This window comes from Limanda limanda, chromosome 5, assembly GCF_963576545.1.
Source record: "Limanda limanda chromosome 5, fLimLim1.1, whole genome shotgun sequence".
NCBI lineage: Eukaryota > Metazoa > Chordata > Actinopteri > Pleuronectiformes > Pleuronectidae > Limanda > Limanda limanda.
The window spans coordinates 24701630-24724625 of record NC_083640.1 but is presented as its reverse complement, the minus strand read 5'-3'; the positions used below and the strand labels follow the sequence as shown (position 1 = coordinate 24724625).

The window sequence follows — 22996 nt, the reverse complement described above, 5'->3', positions numbered from 1 at the left end:
TTCCTGCAGCTTGAGTGCGCCCCCCCCCAATGTGCACTCAGAGACACATCCAGAGTCTCGGGGGGGTGGTGGGGTGGGGTGAGGTAATGTGTGCTACCTGAGCAATTATGAGCTCAAGGCAGTTTGGTCATGGTCTAGTGAAAGCTGAACCCTGGATATCCATTTTCAGTCCTGCTCGGAGCACAGTGCCCGGCTGCACAGGAGTCTGAGCTCAAAGGCTGAATGAGCCAGGCTGATCCACAAGAACAGGACTAAAGATAGAAAGATCATTGTCCACACACACAAACACACAAACACACACACACACACGGTGCCAGGCAGCAGGGCAGGGCAGGCTGTGATCAGCGGCTGGAGAGCGAAGGAGTCTTTCACACACAGATCAGGCGGGTTTTGGCGAATGAGTTGTGTACCAACCTGATCGATGGCGTCTGGATTCTCCGACACGTCGAAGATGACGGCCGTGGCTCCGCGCTGCACCGCTCGCCTCGCCTGCAGAACACAGAGCAAGAAGAAAAGGAGAAATCGTTAAAAACACATTCAGCAAACGTAATAAAGAGAGAAGTGCATTCTATTCTGAACTTCAGCTTTCCTGCACTGCAAACCCAGCCCACTAGAGGGCGCCCCCTGCCCGGGTGAATCCTGAGGAATGTGCAGACGAGGAAGCGAAGAGACAGAACTGACAGGCGAGAAGTAAACAAGCTGCCGACGACATGTGGCTCATCTCCCCGGCTCCTCGTGACGTCACTGAAAAGTACATCTGCCTCACATTAGGCCACGAGGGTCGGTTTCCCTTCATGCACCTCTTCTCTCCCGTGTGCAGCTCCGGTGCAGATCTGCACGACTCTGAGCTCAGCTGAGTTCTCAGGGAAGACTCCCAACCAGCTGAAGATGTGAGTTCTTTCATCGGAGATGGAGAAAGTCAATGCACAGTTTCTTTGCTTTGGGGCAAGAGAGAAAGGAAACGCTTGGATCTGCAAGAAACTCAAGTATCTCTACCCAGAATCCAAATTCTCTTCCCTTTATCTTAACTCCTGCCTTCCCCCCCCCCCCTTGCAACCCCTCTTGATTCACGGTGCCCTATTTAGACAGCGTTTTGATGTCTGCACTACATGATCTAAAAGAGCTCGGCCGGGTTCCTATCCTGGTTCTATCAAGAGCCCTTGGGCCTTTGCCAGCGCTCTTCATTACCGGAGGAAGAGGAGGGGGGGGGGGGGGGGGGGTGAGGATCAAAGTGACAGGGCACAGGGCTGGAGAGTGTCAGCGCTCTGGTCTGCAGGAGGAGCGGAGACGGGGACAAGTGGTGTGTGTGTGTGTGTGGGTGTGTGTGTTGTTTTCCCAACGCATCATGTTGCTTCCTGAGGTCACAGCACTCAACAGGAGGATGTGGAGCACAGTCTCAGCAGCTCCGGCCCCAGAAGATGAAAGCTGGGTGTAATGCAAACGCTTGTCAACGAACTGTATAAACAGACGGTGACGAGTCGAAGGGAAACACTGACATCAGGTGTCGGACCCTCGGAGCTCGGTATAAAACTTCACTGGAGTGATGGACGCCACTCGTTCCTGCAGGAGGTTTGATGGTGACACACATTGTTCAGGTCGGAGGAAACTCCAGCAGGTGTTCTTATGTGGTCACAACTGTTTGTTTGTGTGTTTGTTTGACCGATTTCCACAAAACTTGGAGAAAAGATGGGACGTGAACCAAGACAGAACCCATTGAGTTCTAATGTGAATCTGCAAAAACAGGGCGATCAACCAATGTTTTATCAGCTTCATTAATATTGTCACAAACGGCTTTTTCTTTCTTACATCTTCACTGATTTTTCAGGGAATAATTAACGGAACTTGATGAAAGAAATCAGCAACATCTAGAGGAGTGACATATTTATGAACGTGTGTAAACTCAACTGGGTGCAGCTCCACTGACTGTTTACTAGTTACAGCTTTGTCATCTGTCATCAGGTGGTTAATGGGTAATCCAGTCACTCTACATATTCTCACACTGCAACTGTTTCTCTTGTTGTTTCACTGTAGGTATTAGTAATCATTTTATTACATCTCCTTACACCTAAGTATTATTATCCTTAACTTACTGAAGCCCATTTCTCTTGCTGGCTAATAAAGGATTATCTTATCTTATATGATCCAGTTTTATGACCGTGACGTTATCTGAGATTCTACTTCTCCACTGTGTACCTGCAGTACTCCTACTACTTCCTGTGAGTATTCTGCGGCTTAGAAAAGGGGTTAATGATTAAATCGGTCTCTCCAGGAAGTAGCGTGTGCGGCTAAAGTGAGTTTGGATTCAATACAGCACTGGTTCTAAATCAATAACAGTCGTAGTCCTGCTATTTAGTTCTTCCTCTTCCACGGAGAGAATGATAACTAGAGGTGTTTGCGTCGAGTCAATAACAGAATCAATAAGGAAACTACTATAAAAAAATACTTTCAGAAGCAGCGGAGCACGTGTGTGGATCTTTGATGTTGACTTTGACGACGGCTGCGTGGACAAGTCCCAGCAGGAGGAGAATAGGACTAAAGTAACAAAAGGTCTTTGAAATAAGAGGTGGCACAAGCACCAGATACAACTTGTGAGTGTGAATCAGCTCCAGGAACATGGGAACGAGCTACATCTCAGTTCCCTCTTTGGTCTAATCCACGGACAAGTTGTTTGTGAATGTGGCTCCTTCAGGACTAATTAACCCTGAAAACTGATCGATCTCCCAGCAGCGGTGAAACAAAAGCCTCATCGCACACGGAAACATTACAAACAACCTCTCTGCTAATTTGTTATGCCTCCTGCCTCCTTTACATAAACCAACATGGCACTTTTTGCCGCTTTCTTCCTCCACTTCTTGTGCTTGGAAAGTTCAAAAGCGAGATCTCACTCGGCTCTTTCCCTCTCACCCAGTTTCTTTTCTCCTCCCGCTCTCTCTCCCAGCTCCACACTGCCAGGCTCCAGCCCCCATTTCATTCAGCACAAGCCTGCTGCTTTGATGTTCGCTCTCTCAGTTAATAATTAATAGCTCTCGGTAAGACGCTCTGAGCAGAAAGAGATCTTCCTCCTAAAGAATCTCCACCCGGGCAGGCCCACACGCTGCAGTGCAGGGACTTGCCTGACGACAACAAAAATGCAGCCACAGGCAAAACTGGCTCTTTTAAAAATAACATGACACATCTCCTTCCCGACACTATAAAAAAAAAAAAGCAGCACAGCGTCGGACACCAAAGGAAGGATTCATATTTATTGCTGTGTGTGTTTTTTTTCCCCACGACTTTTACCATGTTGCTCCAAACACTTCACTGAGTCAAGCTGGCGGTAGAACTTCAAATGTTGTGTAAAGAGATGTTGTGAAAGCACTTTGAGGCCGAGTTTAATCCTGGGATGTAAACTTTATTGACTCAAGTTCCTCCGAGACAGAGCAGGTCAGTGTTTGTCCGTCGGCCTGGTTAACATTAAAAGTTAATGTCCTGTTTTGGTGTAATATTTCCTTAATTGTTGGTACGTTTTGTGATCTGAACATCTTATTAGATCTGTACCTGCAGATGTCATCATGATAAGATCCACGATCTTAGCGGCCAGTACTCTGTTTTTTGCTCTAAGTGTCAGAATAAGAGAAATAGTTGAGAAAATCCAGGTATTAATTCTTTTTCAGGCGTCCACATTGCACTACATAGTAAATAGTTTATCAAAAGTACTACTTGAGCATCAATGCAACAATCTAATTATGTCATTTATAATAATATGTCACTCACTTATTTTGTGGATTTTTACTTGAGTATATTTAGACGGATGGTTTGATGACTTGAACCCTCCCGAGGGGAAATGTTAATAATGACAGTTAGCAGCCAAGGAATGGTTAAATGAGGTGCAGCATAAAACAAAATTTAATAGAAGATGTACAAATATGATAAAAAATTTAAATGTTAATGAATCTGAATTCTTCAACCATAGGAACAGGACATTATACAAAAGGTGCAAATTTAAGCTTTGCTCCTTTTAGAGCCATTAAAGTGCAAAGGAAGTTTCTGCAAGTAGCAATTTATAAGATCCGAACTTTCCTCTGATTTGAAGTCAAGGCACAAACTTTGAGGGGAAAAGCAAAGTCAACCATCTCCTCTTGAAATCCGTCACTGCCAGTAGTTGCCTCACAGCTGAACCATGATCTCTGCCATCGCTTGATCACTCGTCCACGCAGACAAATCAAAAAGCAGCTAAACTCTGAACCTGGGTTTCACAGGTACTTCACAACACTGCTGGCTAAACCAACTTCCCGCTGGCGCAGAGGCACGAGAATTAGGGGACAATCTTCAGCCCGAGCGAACAGAAACCGCAGCAGAAAGTACTGAGAATCCAGTCTAGACACAGAGGAAAATGAAAGCTATGTTTAGCATCCCCTAAGTCAGCCTGCCAGCTTGTAAGATCTGAGGGAGAGACGTTCTCACTCGTCTGGAAAAGAGACTTCTCTCATCGAAGCGCTCGCTCCTCCATTCACGTGGATTCTCACATGAGCAGCAGCACAGTGACTGAACAGAACCAGTGTAGATGTGGGCAGAGATCTGTGAGAAGCAGAAGGTTGTGTGCTCACATACAAACACACTTACACCTGCAACATCTGGATCATGCACGAGCTCCTTTATCACATCGTTCCCTCTTTCTCTCCTACTTTCTTCTCCTCTGCTTCCCTCCTTTCTCTTCCCTCCTCCTCTTCATGCCTTCCTCTCTCGCTCTCGCTCTCTCTGCAGTGCTATAATTAAGGCAATTAAGTCTTCAGAAGACTCCACTGCTATTATGCTGTAATTTCATGTTGCCTCCTGGCTTTACGGTTTATTAAAAGATAAAGGCATAGTTTTCTCCCATTGATTTCCTTGTATGTGGTCACCCCTCTCTCTTTTCTCTCCCTCCTTCGCTCCTCGCTCTCGCTCTCAGAGGAGACGTGTGTTCCAAAACATTATTTACATTCGGCTAAAATAAAAAATCTTCCAAGTTTTCAACGTGGCTGCCGACGGCCTCGTGCCACTGGAAGCTTCTGCAGCTGGAAGCAGCTCTTCACTCCGGATCACGCGGCCGTCTTCCTGATCCGCGAGCGTTTGATGTTAACGCTTCGCTGACACGACATTCTGTCACAACATGTCGTTCTGTTTACAGATACCTGACGTGTTCATATTGGCGGTGTGACATGCAATCAACTGGTTTGACTCCCATCGCGCCGGCTCTGCCACCTGATGTGTCACCACAGCTGTCCTGCCACCACATAAATGCTGAAAGTTCTGAAACCATTACCGAAGGACACCGTGTGAACTCAGATAACCCTGCTCTGCTTTAACCTGCCTTTATTTTTAACAAACCCTTTACTCGTGTTTAAGGTTTTCACTCATGCAAAGAAAATCACTCCAACATTACAAGATGAAAACATTCTCGAGTCTTAACAAGTCATTGTTCGGGTTCTCCCTCCACCTTTGTTCTGAGCTCTCTCATGTTGCTGTTTAATATTAATTTGATTGCTGTTACAGGAGTCCAGGGACGTCTGAGGCCGTGCTTCTGCATAAAGGACGTTTACAGAACACATAAAAAATCCACTTGTGTGTCACAGCGCCTGGGGACAGGGGCCGGCGAGCCTCCTCCTCGAGATCCTCTCCGTCGTGTAAACGGCCGTTTGCACGTGTAAACTCGCCGGGGAAAGAATCACTTGAAGCACTCAAGTGAGCTCAGGGACGGCCATTAATATCCAGCTGCAGACAGGAGGGCAGGTCAGGAAGTGAAGGCAGAGCGGCTTATTGTGTCCTGGTGGCTGTTCTCAGATCAGTTTACACTTGTCACATGAAATGGTCGTCTTCAGTGAAGCTGCATAGATAACTGATGAATTTGGTTTGGGTATAAAACTAAAACTCAGGTATCAGTGAGTCCATCTTTCCTCTACAGGTCAGTGTCTCAATACGGTGACATCGGCCCATGAGCGATGAGCGAGAGATCTGGGGTGGATGTAACAACCTCACTATCAGAGACAAGATCCTATACCCTTCCTCTATACATCCTGTACATGACCACATACACACACATGAACACACACATGAGCACACACGGACACACTATGTAATCTCAGTAATCTGTCCTACAGGGTTCAGTCCCCAGATGGGCGAACAAACCGGATGTAGAAGACAAGAAGCCGCCTGTGTTCAGAGCTTTACTCTTCCTGGAGTTTCACCTACAGGCCGTCGTCTGGGGTTTGTGTGAAAAGCTTCTTTTAGTGGGTGATAATTTCAGCTGTGGAGAAAAACCAGACTCTCGCTCTCTGAGGCCGAAAACCAACACATGAGAGCCTGAGGTTTCCCACAACAACGCTTCCACCTTCATCTAGTTAACTTCTCAGAGTCAACTCCTCCTCTCTCCCAGTGTTCCTGACAAGTCTGCCATCTTCACTTCCCCTCGCTGATTGTTCTCTTCCTCTTCTTCACCTCATCTTTCCCAAACCAGCAAACCCCCCCACCACCACCGCCGCCCCTACATTTCTGTCTCTGCCTCGCTGCACATTGTGGGGTGGCCATTCACCCACCATTGCATAACCAGAATTATACAAGTGAATTGTGCTATCGAAATGTGTGTGTGTTCGTTTGTGTGTATGTGTGTGTTCGTTTGTGTGTGTGTGTGTGTGTGTGTGTGTGTGTGTGAGGGGGCACCTCTGAGGAGAACTGCCAGTGGAACTTGGCAAAGAGCCGGCCCCCATTAAAGAGTCGAGAGAAAACAGGGGAGGGAGGTGGGAAGCGCTCGCACTCGCTCATTGTCGGATCCAAACACAGTGTCTCCTTCTCACATGACGTTTCCCTCACTCGCTGCACGGAAACCCTCAGATTTACCCAAATATATCACAGCTGCTTTTCTTAAAACTGCCAACACGGCCTATCGTTGATCGATGTTCTCACAAGCAATCTTTTTATAGCACCGAACATTGAAAAACTGTCAGGTTTCACATATTTGGCGGTCGGGTTCAGTGCTTGTCTTCACCTGCTCTCTCATGAGGTTGTATCCGACTTGATTCACACTTTTTATAAATAGTTTTTTGGATGCTTAGCTTTTTATTTATTTTTCTACCAACAGTGTTTGAGCATGAAAGGCGTAGAGAGAGTGAGAGAGAGAGTGAGAGAGAGAGTGAGAGAGCAGGAGAAGATGTGCACCCAAGTTCCGGGCCGCAACCAAACGTGCGACAAGTTCCTCACAAGACAAAATACATGAATCCAGTCCAAAAACCTCAGTTGCATATCAATTAATGCAATGGAAATTAAATATTTTAATGTCTAGAGGTATGATAATTTAAATATAGTGATGAATCTACTTTTTAGGAGCATTAATTCAATATTAGAGTCTGCACATACATTACTACAACGGTTTTCTTTTGTCAAATAAACATAAACCTTGTTTTTTGGCATCTGGACCTGAAATAACACGTTTGACATGTTTTAGGAGGAAACATTAAGATCTAAACTACCTGTGATTACAGTGTTTTCCAAACAGACTGTGTTTTAATAACTTATTATCTTACACTTGTTATACCTGTAGGATAATAATGTGTCAGTGACATGTTACTTGAGCAGAGTTTCTAAAAGGTCGGATCACCTTCTGTTGGCCAAACACTATGAAAAAAAAGGAAAAGTTCTGGTAGAAAGGCTTCGTCGGGGAAACAAAGGGATAATTGTTCTGACGCTTGTCATCATGTGGTCATGAAGACTTCTGAAGAAACGCTGTGACACACTTAATGAACAAAGAGCGTTTCAGGACCTTGATCACGCTCAGAGTTTTATTTGATGTTCGTTTGAAAAAGTGTGTTTTTCCTACACGACAAACGCGACTCAAGGTTGTGTTAAAATCCTGAGTTTCCTTTCTAAAAATACACGTTTGTCTCGCTTGTGCATTTCCTGTCTCTCTCCGTCGGGTTTGATGTCGTGTGGCGTCACACACTCGCACAAACACACACGGAGACAGATGCAAACACTCGGACCTCAGACTAATCAAGAGGCCCGGTCGGTCTCCTCTCCGCCCGCTGCCCGCTGCCCTGCAGAGACCAGGGCCGGAGGAATGGACAAAACCGCTAATTAAATTTCCTCCACTTTTCCTCCCCGTCCCTCCCATGTTGTTTTCTTACCGGTTTTGGGCTCCCGGCCTTTTGTGATTCACAGGAAAATAAACAAGCTGTTCTGGCGAGGGACAAGAAAACCGCTTCTTAAGTGCTGCTCCTCCGTCTCGTGTCCAAACGTCAGCGGTTTAGAAATAGATTAACGATAACATACCTGGTTTTCAATCCATGGAACACTTTGAAGCAGCACAATACTAATATTAATTAATTTGATTATCTGTGGTGATCAGACCTGCTGTCAATCAAAATCCTTCTGATGTTTTAATTGTTAAAAAAAAAACGCCTTAAGTCGCATGCTCGTTTTATTGCTTTTTGATATAACAGGTGAGCGATAACGTGACAAAAATAAAACTGTAAAAGTTTTAAATAGGATTTTTTACGCTCCAGGGCTCTCAGAGGAACGTGCGAACGCAGAAGAAACGTTTTCTGGCATTTTGACTTCTGAATTTTCATATTTTCTCCGAGATGAGAGTTGTCAGACGCAGGGGGGGAGGACGATAAAGTTGGGAGCAAGTCGGGACAAGTGAAACACCAGATTTGCGTCTGACTGCCGCAAGTCTCCCGGCACATAAAAGATCAAATATGAAGTTTTATGTCTTTGACTCTTGAGCTTATATCTGGCTCTCGCTGACAGTGTTGGATGTGAAACAGGAGAATTCTACTCTTATTTAGCTCCTATTGTTTATCTTTGTTACTTTCATGTACATGTAACAGTGTTTAGTCAAAACACTGGAAAACACCAGTCAGCTCACAGGCCTTCATGTCGAATCGCTCAACTTGTGCAGTGAATGTATCACAGGATGCGTTCAAGTACATTATTCAGCGTGGGTCACGTGTAGCTTCTCTGCAGTTGGAGCCCAACACACAATCACTGCAGCTACACATGTAAATGACTTGAGGTGTAAAAACATGCTCCAGGCGGCAGTTCAATCCAGTTGCTGATGAATAAAATGTTACACGAGCTGTGCAGATGGATTTATTGATTGAAGTGGCATTAGAGAAGTTCTTTGCTTTAAAACGTACAATGTGACTCCGGCCACTAGGGGTCGCTCAATCAGAGAGATAACAAAAGGCCGAAGCTGTGTCTCAATTCGTGGGACGAGTCCAACTTTTTTTTTAAAAGGTAATGATGCCACAAAGCGAAAACATCAGAAGAATGTATTTGTAAAGGTCAGTACTAACCGAACAGCTTAATATCTTTTCAACGTTTATATTTAACCGAACAACGTTTTCTTCCGTAGCTCTGTTGCTAGGCGACGGATGTACAGGCGGACAAGGTATATTTTTACGGCCAAAAGTCAAATAGCTTGTTCCACGACAACGACCAGACTCACTCATACTCCTGCAGCTACTGACGCCACTGATTCACAGCCACAGACACGTTGAGGGGTTAACTGACGTTTCTGAAAGTGACTTTAACTTCTACAAAGTAAAAAACAGCCACACAGCAGAATTCATAGTTCCCTTAACTCCGGAGAACATGAGCTCTAATCCTAATGTAGTGATTCCAGTGGAGCGCAGGCATCTGGCTGAACGGACTCTTCGCTCTTTGCTTTAAATCGTCTGCAGTCGTACGGCTCGGCTCTAATCTCTCCCTCTGCCTTCAAGCTGCTTTAGTCGACCGTGTCCCTGCTTGCATGAAAGAGAAGTTGCTGTTGTTGCCTCTCTCTCTTGTAATTCTCTATCCTGCTGCTCCTGGGGAGGCGAGGTGAGGGAGGCGGGGGGGGGGGGGGAGCTGCTGCTGCTGCCGTCTTTTTCCTGGACAAACAAGGCAGAGCAGGTCAGGACTCACTGCTATAACCCCCATAATGCCTCTTTTCTTACCGTACCTCTGGCCTCCAGCTGTGCAGCCGGCTGAGGAGAGCGACTTAACCTTTGGTTGTTTACGTAATTTCAGCAAATCTACGAGTAAAAAGGAAAGTGTTGGGAGGAAGGAGCTGAGTAGAACCAGAATTTCTTTGGAACGACCTTACAGCCGCACCGACACGACTTTGACGATATCCAGTGAGGTCAAAAGTTGAAAGATAGAGAGCAGAGCTTTGCCTTTTGAGGAGGGAATGACTAGAGGAGAAGCGGTCACCCATACTTCTTAAAGTTTTCATTTCATGTCCATGACACACCTGAAAATGTAAATATCCTGTGAACAGTCATGTGCACTAGGCATGTGCGTGCCGGTGTGAACAGGAAGCAGATTGTCTTGTCTCTGTAGTCAGTTGCTTCCATGTAGATGCATGTAAGCAGAATCATTCTTTTTCCTTGTAAAGCCTGGTTCCTACGTTACCCACAATGCAACTTGTCCACTAGCAGTTCAGTAAGATCCGAGCATGCTATGCTAGTAGTGGCTAAAGTAGCCTGCAGCAGATGCAAGAAGCAAGTTCCAGAGGTCTGTGAATCTCAACTCTTTCCAACTCCACACCTCCAGATTTCCTTTTATTTTCAGAGGCTAAATCGATGGCCACATTGATCAGACTTCACACGTCTTACTCTCAGGACCTGTGAGTAAGACACTTTGATGTGTGTTTCCCTTTCAGTGAGTCTGAAGGGTCATGAGATGGTGGACAGGACAAAGACAAACTGCCAGTGAAGGAATAATCCAAATTGTTTAAGTTAAGAACTTTTTCATGAGTCCATTTCTTCATCAGACACACACACTTTCCTTTTGTTGTGTCCCGATAAAGAAAAGGTGAAAGCAGGACGTGCCTGTGGCTGTTAAGGGGATTTGAGCACAGTGCAACGTTCAGGTTCGTTTACTTATTCACCTTCAACTCCAATATCACACCTCACTGTTTGTTGTCTTATCTCAACAAGTCCAACATGTTCAGTGTCTCCGGTCGCCTGCAGGAGGGTTTAAAGAGGAGAAACTCTGGGTTTGTTATTTTTCCCAAGGACACTTTGTCTGTTTAGCCTCATGGATGCTGCTAAAAATCCTGATGATGTTTTCTTACACTAGACATCTATTGCACTTCTGTCCGTCCTGAGAGAGGGATCCCTCACCTGTGTCTCTCTGAGGTTTCTACATATTTTTACCTGTGAAAAGGGTTTTTAGTAGTTTTTCCTTACTCTTGTTGAGGGTTAAGGACAGAGGATGTCACACAATGTTAAAGCCCCATGAAACGAATTGTTATTTGTGAATGTGGGCTATACAAATAAAACTTGATTGATTGATTGATTTGTTAAGCAGATGGGGAAGACTGGGATCGAACCTGCTGGTTAGAGGACCACCGCTCCACCCCCTCAGCCACCCTACTAAAGCACTTGAATAAATCATAAAAGGAAATATTGTATTTTTTACTCCCCTACATTTATCTAACGGGATCTAGAGGATGATAAAAAATACCAATTAAACGTATCTTGTAAGACCATTTAATCATGAACAACTGCCGTCCAGATGTCCCATTGAAATGTTTATTGTTACCCCCCCCCCCCCCCCCCCCGTAAACAAAGCTAATGTTTGGCTCAATCCCATTCAGCCTCCCTATCTCCATGTTTCTGTCTCTCTTCTTCCATTACCTCACTGTCCCAGAGCATGGGCAGCTCCAGTGTCGCTGTCACACACACACACACACACACACACACACACACACACACACACACACACACACACACACACACACACACACACACACACACACACACACACACACACACACACACACACACACACACACACACACACACACACACACACACACACACACACACACACACACACACACACACACACACACACCACTTCTTCTCCTTGTGCTGGGTCTAACCCTGGCGGAGCATAAAAGAAAGTTTAAACCGCAGGAGCAGGATGCCATTTGCACCCCCACTAACCCTCCTGCCGAGGACTCATCTGTGGCTGGGAGAGGCATCAGATTAGCTGTGTGGGGACCAGGGGGCTTCAGTTTCCAGCTTCCGTGCCAAGCCGTGGGCCCGAGCCTTAAAGACAACATGGCCATGACATACACAGCGGGGCGCAGGACACGAGGATTCTCACGCACACCAGCACATTCCCCTGCAAAGCAACCGGCTTAGACGGAGACGAGGAGAGAAAAGACAGGGCTTTGGTTGACGTGGGTGGATGTCTGCTCCTATCTTCTCTGAGATTTACTTTTTCCACCGCTCTTCTTTTGATCCAGCGCCGCCCGGTCTTTTCTGGAAGCTGCTTGACAGACAGGAGAGCTTTATCTGCGGCTGGTGTCTGACTTTCAAATAACAACTGCGATTTAAGAACAAAAATCGATGTACGGGCGGAGAAAAATGAAACAGAAACAACCGCTCCGTGGTGGTAGCTGCACTTTCTTGTCTTTCCGCACGTCTCCCCTCCTTCCTCCCTCTGCTTTCTCCCCTCGCCTTCTGGCTCTCCCTCCATCTCTCTCTCATCTTAAGTCCCCGGGGCTCCTTTCTTCTCTCTTTAAATAGGGGCCTGGGCTGTGAAGTCTAATAATGGTCATTTGGCCTCCCATTGAAAGCTGGGTAATTCGGCCCAGGGACGGCTCACTTTGAGCCACATGACACAAGGAGCTTCCCAGTGACCATGGCAACCAGCGCAGTGGGATCCCAGGGCGCCTCCCAGCGCCGTGAAACGTGGTGAAGCGGTGATTTAGGAGATGGGCTTTTCTAGAGGGGGGGTGGTTGGAGAGTAGGAAGGTGAGAGGGAGAGAGAGAGACGGAGAGAGAGAGAGGCCCCTGCCTGGTCACAGTGGAAACCTCTCCCGACACCCCGCCAGGAAGAGCGGCCAAGATAATATCAGCAAGTTGAGGCGTACACAAACATGAAAGGAGAACCCGAGAGGCAGAACCCTGAGTACCAGGCACTTTTTATACTCTTTTTTTTTTCTTCTGCTCTCTTTGCTCCTCCTCCTCTCTTTTTCAATTTCTCCTTCTATCCCTCCCTCCATGCTGAGGTGTCTGGGGCAAGGGGGCAGGTGGGAAGGAAGACAAAGCTTTTCCCCCCCGTCACGTCACACAGAGAGCTACACAGATTTAGTCCTGCAATACTTGTTTTTTAACTCTTTTATCTGATTGCAAGGGCGTATATAATATATGAATATGGGTTATGTGATTAATTATATTCTTTTGTCTGTTGTTTGTTTGTCCGTTTGGTATTTAGCAGGATTACTTGAACACTAAACTTAGTGAGAGGATGAATTATTGTTCAGAGAGGAAGTTATGGTGCTTTGAGGAATAGTGAATTACTTTTTTCCCCACTTTCTAAAACGTTGCAGTCTTTTAACATATGAGTTGATATCCCAGAGGATAATTAATGGACCTTGGCTTGTTTAGGGGACTGATATTTATGATTCTGGTCAATCTAAAAGTGGTTTCACAAGGGGTTGGGACAGAAGTGAATATTGAAATCAGAGTTTTTCAATGTTTTGGGAGTTAAAATGTCAGAGGACAGTGTTTCTAGAACCCTTAAATGTGACAGATGAATAATAACAGCAGAGGAGCAGAAAGGAAGTGGAACTGAAAAAACTCCCTCACCTTAAAGCAGAGAAGTTTATATCACCACACTTGCCTCCATCATACTTCCTGCTAGAGCCGCAGACGGTCGGCGGCTCGATGTAAACAACCAGAAACTGACTTTCATTTCGAGAGGATGAAAGACCTATCATTTTCGGAATGAGTGTCGGGGGGGGAAATTGTTTTATCAATGTCCTGCATCTTCATGGCTCCGCTATGAAAAGATTTCCTTTAAAAACTTAGAGCTGAGAAGGAAGAAAAACAAGCTTCATCTAAACAAAGCCGCTGTTCTAAATCAATCTGTATCGTGGCTTCGCTGCAATTTAACAAAACGGTCCTGAGACGGGGGGGGGGGTGTTAAACTACAGCAATCATCTCTCGCTCCGTTATCGAGGCGCTCGCCTTCACTGAGGTCTTTGCAGGAAGAGAAGGAATTGAAAAGTTGATCTGCCAGCCTTCTTCTTCTTCCTCCCATCCAGCGTTTAAACAGGGAATCAACTCATGCACACACAAGTACGCACATCCAGGACTACAGCGATCAGACAGTGAGGGACAATGTGCTGTAGTAGGAGTCTGAAAAAACGCAGCCAGTTCCATCCAGCACTGGAACTTTCTTGACAACAAGCCGTGCCACATGACACCTAACTGGCGCTGCCGTGGCCTCGCAGCGAACTCTCACACACACCTGAGTGTGTGGGACAGGGAACCTGGCCACAGGCTCGGAGCCAGTCACCCGCAATCTCACACTCGTCTGTCTGTTGCCATTTCTTTCTTTTTTAAAGCTGGATCTCTCTCTTCTTCAGACACACACACACACCATCCTTGAAGGCCTTGTGTACTTTATACATCCCCTTCATTCCTCTCTCTCTCTCTCTCCCTCACACACACACACAGACACACACACACACATGCAACACCCTCTTTGCAGCTCTGGCTGACATGCCAGACACGGTTGGAGTCCAAAAGCCACTTAGCACTAAGACGCAGCAGCTGTTTGCTCTGGCCTGCTGTCCTCCGGTGCCAGCTTGAGCGCCACGGAAGAGAAAGACACAGAGACACACTCCTCTGCCCACTCACATTGTTCCATGGCAACTGTGGTTTGTAGGATTGTGTTTGTGTGTGTGTCAGAGACAGAGCTTCCCACACACAGGATACAGTTTTTGTGGTTTTATGTGCCTCTGGCGAAAACTTTAAAGCAGCGAGCTTTATTTCTGGAGGGATATGTCAATAAAGACGTTGAGCGTTTTTCTCGTAGCGCTGGTTATTTTGAAGGAGCCTTGTAGCGGCCGCTCGGCTGCGATGAAATGTTGTCTTTGGCCGGCGTTGAAGGTGGAACCGATCGTAGTTCAGAGACGAGCTGGTCAAGGGCAGCGCCAGGCCACACACAACAAGCACATACCAGGGAGTTCTACATGCTATGCCAGCCAAGAGGCTTGCTCTACACAAGCTGCAGGGCTGTGTGGGAGGACAGGTCGCATTTTTCTGTACAAAAGAAGAAGAAAAAAAAAACGTGGTGCCAAGCAGGGAACAAACCCCAGCCGCCAACTTACCCAACCAGACATATTAGCCTTTCGTCATTTCCTGGAAAAAGCCAAGCCCCCAACCGCTTTCCCGTCCATCCAACTCCCACTCTTCCTGCAATCCGCCACGCCACCCGTCTGTCGTTTCTCCCCCCCACCCCCCCCGGCTGCCCGGGTTAGGGGCTGATGTCATGAGAGCGCGGGCAGGATGAAAAGGAGAGAAGCCGGCGAGCTTAGGCCCCGTGTGGCCACTGGACCGACACTGGGGGGACTTGAAAGAAGAGATTTCTCACTGGCATGGCGACAAAGACCCCAACCGGCCTGGAAGCCAGTGGCATGATTTCATGTTCCAGGGGAGCTGCCAAAAAACGCGACGCATGCATGTGGAAGTCAGAGTCGAGATGAAGGGAGAGCGGGGGGGTCAGTTCCGAGAAAGTCGAGCAGCGGCGAGGAAATCACTACCAAGAATACTGCACGTTATTCACTGCAATAAATAGTTCAGCTTGAGAACGGATGTGTGCGGAGGTGTGAGCATGATTTACAACATTTACAAACGCCTCGCAGAAAGCAGATACTTGATAAGCTGTAACTGAAGAGAGGCGACTGCTTGCAGCTGTGTTCCGTGAGCACCGGGGCACCTTGCACTGTCATCCTGATACGACACCATAACTCAGACGACCGGACCACATCAAACGAGCGCTGGCTACAGTGGGGACGGATTTACTCTTGGTTTTCCTGCTCTGGGGGCGGTGGGGGGGGGGGGGGGCGACGGCTGGGCACACAGAAGGTCAGAGGTGTAACGGCCCTGCGGCTCTCGCAGGAACCAGACAGGAAGTGCGGGAAAAAACTGTGTACATATATATGACACGCCAGCACTTTGGTGAGGATTGCACGTGGACTTCAGAGGCCGGCTTGACCGACCCCCCCCCCCTCTTCCTCCGCTTCCTGTGCTGCTGAGATTCGCTGATGTCAGAGCGTCTCTCTGCGACAGCGAGAGCAGACTGATATCTAGTGAGTCACTCGGCGGAATAGTTAAGTAGAAATTTAAAAATCACACTGGTGACAGAAAAAGTTTATCGAAAACGATTGCCTGTGGAGAAGGAGGTGAATCCAAAAAGTAAATCAAGTACGGAACTATTCAAAAGACAAATATCAAAACCCGAAATCTCAGCTGAACTCTAGATTGTTTTAATAAAGTCTCTAAAACGACAGTGATTCTTCTCTCGGTGTCTGGGAGACGACAGCTCATCTCTGGAGATTTGCGTTCTGAATTTCTTTTTGGGGGTTTTAAAAACTAGAGCCAGAGATGTTCCGATACCAGCTGTGGAAATGTCTCAGATACTGTCCGTGCGCCAGGCCAGGGCGCCGGGATGGACCAATCTGATACCACATCTTTAAACGTATATAACTTTCACCCAGATAAAACTGCAATTTTTCTTTTCCCATATCTCACTTCTTTTACGCCCATCAAAAACTGCAGTTGTGCTGCTCTGCCACTTTCTAGATCTGTTTTTACAGCTGCAAAGACGGAGAGATTTCCAGTAGTGTTAGCCAGAGCTACAACCTGAGCAATTTGGCAATATTTCAATCTGGAAGTAAAACGGTGATGTGTAACTTATACAAGACATTAGTTTTGAACTACTTGAAGGAGGTTAATGTTGTGTATTCCTATATTTATGTTTATTTGCTCAGTTATGACTGTGAAACTAAAATATCAGAAGTACTACGTTCTATGTATTTGTTTTTCAAAGGGTTTAACCTGAGCCAGGACAAATGATCATCACCTCATACAGGGTTAGGAACATACAGCTGGTAAAATACAGAATACAAGAGATATTTTTCAAATGCACTGGTATTGGATCCATATCAGTAGATATGTTATGTCTAGGTAGTGGAAACGATATCGGGAAGGAAAGATGGTATCGGTATCTCCATCTCCAACACGGTCCTGTGCATCAACAAATTAGGATTGAACTATTAAAAATACAGACGAGCCTCTTCCCAGTATTCAGCCTAAATAGAGGAAGTGATGCCCATTGGTCCGTGTTGGCCGGTTCCGGAGCACAGCTGGGGGCCCTGTGTTCCCAGACACTTTATATTTAGACATGAATCAGAGTAAACAGCATTTTTTTTTTTCCTCCCCTACAATTCCGTTTTGTGCGTTCGCTGGGATTCTGTAATTGAATGGAATCTAAATTGACCAGACAAGGCCCTGACACTGTTGGTGGCAAAGTGGCAGCAAAGTGGAGTGGGCTCTTGGGTTCAGTCAGGGGCCAGTCGGATAGGGCGGAGGGGGGGGCGGGGGCGGCCCAGCATTAGGCCAGGCCAGGCGGGGTGAGTGTGTACAAGTGGGCATAGCATCCAGACCAGGGTTGGGCATGGTGACCTGACTGGCTGGGCAGAGTAAGCAGACTGGCAGGGGGTAAACACTGCACTGTCTGGACTGGCAGAAGCGGCAGTGCCAACACAAAGCCCCCAGCTGTGTTCGGGCCGCGGGCAAGGGTCTGTCAAGATGCAACAATGGGCTTTCCCTTCTCTAATTATAGTCCCGGCTGAATAAACACGGAGGAAAGCGAGTGGTGTAGAGGTTAGGGAGGCTGGCTGGAGGCCAAAGGGTCACAGGCCAAGGTTCCTGCCATCCTCACTGCAGTGGCCCTTATCAAAACATCAGACCCACAAGGATCAAAATGGCCAGCTCATTAGCGCCCTGCTTTGATGGGTTCCACTCGGAGGAGGGTTTGGGTTTCTGGTTCTTGGGGGGTCCCCTTGTGGCTCGGTTAGTTGAGGCACAACATTCTGGATCTGAATGTGGCCCGATCACATGTCACCCGTCTGACCCACCTGTCGCCTGTCCCGTCTCAACAATCAACTGTGCTGATGTTAAATACCCAAATACCCAAGAGGCTCATGGGTAATACAGCTATCCTCACTATGCCCTCCAGTGACTTTGCTGTGAACAGCTTTAAAAAAACAGAAAGGAACCAATTGAGAGACACATTATTCTTCCTTTTCAAACCATAGATTGTAAATTAAGATGGATGACGTGTCTCCACTTCCTCCTGTTGCACAAAAATGTATTTAAAATATCACGGATATGGGCGTCGCTATCCCGCGCTGGTCATTTGGACAAAACAGTTTTAACCAAGCGGATTGTTCTCTGCATCTTAGACCAGTTTCTTAGAATTGGTGGAGTCCCCCTTTAAACATTCACTACCCACGACTTAAAAAACACTTCAGCCTGACTGACCTACAGGCCATCTGCTCCCATGACAATTACTCTAGCGATAAATGGTACAAAAAAAAGTTTAACCAGTTTCCTTGGTTTCCCTGTGGAACCGCATCACTCCGGCGAAGACCGTTTAGAAGTCAGTGAACCCAGAACCGGGACGTGTTCTGAGCTCCAGGAGAGGAGACGTCTGAGTGCTGAGCATTAGGCCAGATTTCAGATCTCAGCAGAAGTACGCATCAGCTAGGTAGCAGAAAGCGTCACCGCGGAAAGTGCACCATTAGCATCTCTATACGCTACAAGGGCTCCTTAAATTATGAATGGCTGCTCTCTTTCTGTCACCAGGCATGCACACGATAACTGAGACTATAGCCAGGCCCGCCCCCCCTCCCTCATCCTCTGGGGAATGTTGGTACATTCCATTAAGAGGAACACTTAATTAAAGCATGATAAAATACCACTCGGAGACTCCAGGAGGTCTGGGCACCGGAGGAGGGAGGGAGGGATTCAGTCCGGCCTCCTTCTCCCAGCAAAGGGACGTAAGACAGACATCAAGACAATAAAACTGAATCACCCTTCTGTGAATTGTCTCTTTGACCACAAAAGAACAATTCTTAGAAGGTTTAATTAAGAAACAGGGGAAACGCAGCCAAGAGGACTGAAGAAAGAGACGAAGCAGAACTCACCACCTGAGAGTTTTAATACCACAGACATGGTCTCAGCTTTGGTCAATTCATGACGTTAAAGATAAGGTGGTTTTGAATTTCTCTGCACGACTCAATCAACTTAACAAAGTTATCAGTGCAGTCTGCTCTCGGGCCCGGAGCACAGAACCTTTCATGAGCCAGCACAGAGCTCCAGTGTTGAGATGAACTCGTGAGCATGTGAAACCTCTGGCTAAAGCAGCAAAGTTATTGATCAACTGGCATCAACACATTTCACTTTGAGAAGAGCAAACAAGCGCGTCCTTACCTTTCCCAGAACGGTGAGACAGCTGGGGTCCAGCTCGGGTTGCTCCAGCTTCACCACTCCAACCCAGCCGTACTCGTACAGGTCCTCCTCATCATTATTATTACATAGTCCCAAAGGATGCATCTGCAAAGAAGACACACAAGTATTAATATTAAGAAATACATGTCATGAAGATGCAGCGTGAAGGGACCTGAGATCACTGGCTTATTGTTCTCCTCCAGGTGACCAACCAACAATTTATCATCATCCATTTGTCTCCTCTTTCTGTGAAATGAAATATAAAGAGTTTTGGGTGGTTTACATGTCTCTGGAGAATTTGCTGCGAGTTGACAAAATTCTTAAATAACGCAGAATAAGCAAAGTAGGACTTTCGTGGATTTGCAAAAGAGGCAGATTTTCTCCGACTTAAGTGCATTAAGTCGACTTGGCTCCGGAGAATGATGAATGTTGCTTCCATTTCCTTAGTGCTCATGCATTTATACAGGACACTTTTCATCTTCACTGCTTTATTCAAACAAATGCCTCACATCACTGTGCACTCCACTCTGATTAGGCTCCATCACAATATCTTGACGCGTCCTCTCATTACACTTAAGGCCTCTAAATTGGCCCAGTTCTCTGAGAGCCCCCCCCCCCCCCCCGCAGAGCCAGAGGCTAGACAATGTCTTTAGAGAAGATTAAAGCTAAAGGACGGTAGACATCACAAGCTCTGACTCACTTACTGCGCCCTCAAAAAAAAAAGAGAAAAACCAACAGAAACATTAATCTTGAAGCATTTATCTCAAAGCACTTCCGCTACTTAGCTGGAAATGTCTCGACGGTGGGAAGAGGTTTAGAGAGCAGCTCGGTGTAAGACAGGTTGGTTACTGTTATCTAATAATCAATGTGTATGTGCTGGTGTGCACGCCGGAGCTGGCTCCGTATCGTGAGGGACGTTCACAGATAACACTTCACAATCACAGCCGCCGATCACTGAGCAGTAAAACATGTGAAGCAACACCGGCCGAAGAAAACAAGCAGTGGCAGCGGCGCATGAAATAATGATCTGCTCCAACGAGGCAGGATTCAAACTGTAGAATTCTGGATCCACCCCCCCCCCCCGGAAACAGTGCGAGCTCCTGTATTAGCATTAGAACTGGGCCAAACTGACCACTTATCCCATTAACCAAAGGGCCACAACACCCCCAATCAGACAGAACTGTGACGCCGAGCCCCCCAGGGCCACTGCTGATGACCCGAGATACCTTCCTCCCTCTGGTGACCCCCGACCTCTGAACCCCACTTCATCACGCTGGGAGCAGGTTGGACGTGCAGCAGGCCAATTGGAGAGATACACAGAAGGCGCCTAACTCACTTCGGTGCCGCAGGGTCAAGCCCCCCCGACCTGAAGGGGTTTTTGGGGGGGAATCAGCTAAGAGTCAGGGGGTCAAATGCAAATCATGTGGACGGCGGATGAATCATCTGTAAAGATATATATTTAGATAAATATATTTCATCTTCTATTTTAAATTTTTGATATTCTATTTTATTGATATTCTATTTTATTCCATTTTATACTATTTCTAATTTTATGTTTTTGTTTTAAATTACTGAGCATTGCTTAAAGAGAGCCTGTGACCCAACCAAATTCTGCTTCATGTTATCTCAGTGCATTTGACAATAAAAATCTTGAATCTTGAAGGAATGAATGTGGACAACGTGGGTCAATCTGTAACTCTTCTGTCAGAGGGAGGAAATCTGATGATGAGCCAGTGGATGCTGAAGTGGAGAAAGAAAGAATCTGCCATTCAAGACACACACACACACACATTCATTCCTGCAGACACACACCATCCACACACCTCTAAAGAAACCGAGGCTCATCTCTGAATCCTCACTTGAAGGCCGTTCGAACACAGAGAACTGTGAGTATGAAACATGTGAGACTAAGTTCAGCTTGTCGACCACAACCCCTCGACATGAAAGAGCAGGAAACAACATGGCCGAGGTCGTTAAAGACAGCGAGGCCACTCTGACTCACAACACCTTTTCTAAAGACCACAGGATGTGGCGACCTTGTCCGCCTACATTCACAGATTCACTGCACGCGTTCTGCTTCTTCTCCGGCACAAACACACACATGAGCCGAGGAGCAGTGCTCTGGACGGCTGTTGGGGAGACGGATGCTCGCCTCGGGCTGACAGGAGCAGGTATACATTACATACACATTCGGTATGATAATTTCAGAGCGCTGGCTCCCTCTCAGCCGCTGGAAGACACCAAAATTGAAGGGAGAGACGAAGATAAAAGAGCAGAACCTGGTCAGGTTTCTATTCACCCTGCATTCCCCGACCCGTAAACCGTGACAGCTCTCCAGTGCATACCAGCACATCCCAGTCAACTGAGGTAACAGTTTGTCTTCCACATGAGACGCCCTGTGAGCAGGCTTCTGGGCAGAGAGTGGGTGTAGGAGGATCTAACGAGAGCCTGGATCTGTCCCGGTGTCTGAGTGGATCTAAATGAGGAGCAGGACGTGGAGCGCTGCTTGTTGTGTGATGGTGACCTCTCTCTCTCTCCTGCCTGCGCCCTGGGTTCTGAACACTGGACCATTGTGTCGGGGTCCTGCACTTCAAATGGGGGCAGTGTTGTTGTTGTGGACCATGTTGTTATTTTAGAGGCAGGCAATTGCACCATTATCTCCACCACAGGGATTTTTCCTTTTTTGTCAGATGTTGACGTCGTAGGCGTTGATGGACGTGGGCATGAGGAGCGGAGAGGAGCAGGATCTCGGTGTGGAAGAGAGACGGTGATCCGGTGAAGTGGGTCAACGCTACCGGCCGTGCACACGAAATAGTAATGAGCACATATTCAAACGTGCCTTCACACACACACAGACACACACACAGACACACACACACACACACAGACTGTTCCCTCTTGTGTTCCAGCTCTAAGGTTTCCCTGCTAGGCCCCAAATCACACAAGCTCAGCCCACTGGAAACACCGGCTGCTCCACTTAGCGCTGCTCCTCCGGACTCGGGGTTTTAGGTGAAGGGCATCCCGTGCCCCCCCCCCCGATGTGCCACCAGGGGGCGGCTCTGGTTCTGCCCTGTCTGTCCGGCCCCTGGGGGGGGGGGGCAGCCTTTCACATGAAGATCCTGTTACACAGGCCACCCTCTCAATGAAGTCCTGCCGGGGATTTGAACTCCACCTGTCACTCAGGATGGACACACCCCCGCTGCCAACCCCCCCCCCCCAACGCTTTTCTATCAAATCACCTGTAGAGGAAATGCTTTTTAATTTGATCTTCTAAACTCTATATTATCTAATAAAATATTGCTGTTATTAGATAAGAAACAGTGACTTCTTTTGTTTCAGTCTGATTCCAAAGTTGAGTTCATCGTAACTTTTCTCCCTCCGTTGCTACGAGTGTCAGGTTGTCATGGCGTTTTTATTTCATATCTTTGTCCACATATTTTTAAAACACTCTCCTATAAATACAGAGAGGCGACTGCAAAGCAAGGCGTCATAAAACCACACAGATAAAACAAAGCTTCCCATAAATTTAAAAAAAAAAAACTCTTTCAACTCCTCGGTCCCTCCCCATTCTTTTACAAACAAGTGCCCTGATAACAGTTGGATCAAAACAGGTCCCTCCCCCTCAAAACTCCCACCGCCGGCTCCCCTGACACCCCCCCCCACCCCCCCGGCTCTCAAAG

At 47.0% G+C, this 22996-nt stretch overlaps 1 protein-coding gene across 2 annotated transcripts in view; it reads right to left on the bottom strand.

Annotated features, from left to right (window-relative positions):
- Positions 1 to 22996, bottom strand: part of znrf3 (zinc and ring finger 3) — a 66506-nt gene that overhangs the window by 11240 nt on the left and 32270 nt on the right. For both annotated transcript variants that reach the window (XM_061071394.1, XM_061071395.1), the window contains exons 2-3: positions 19299 to 19421; positions 415 to 489 (exon numbers count right to left, since the gene is read on the bottom strand). In XM_061071394.1, the coding sequence (XP_060927377.1) occupies positions 415 to 489; positions 19299 to 19421 (198 nt within the window). The remainder of the gene's footprint in view (positions 1 to 414; positions 490 to 19298; positions 19422 to 22996) is intronic.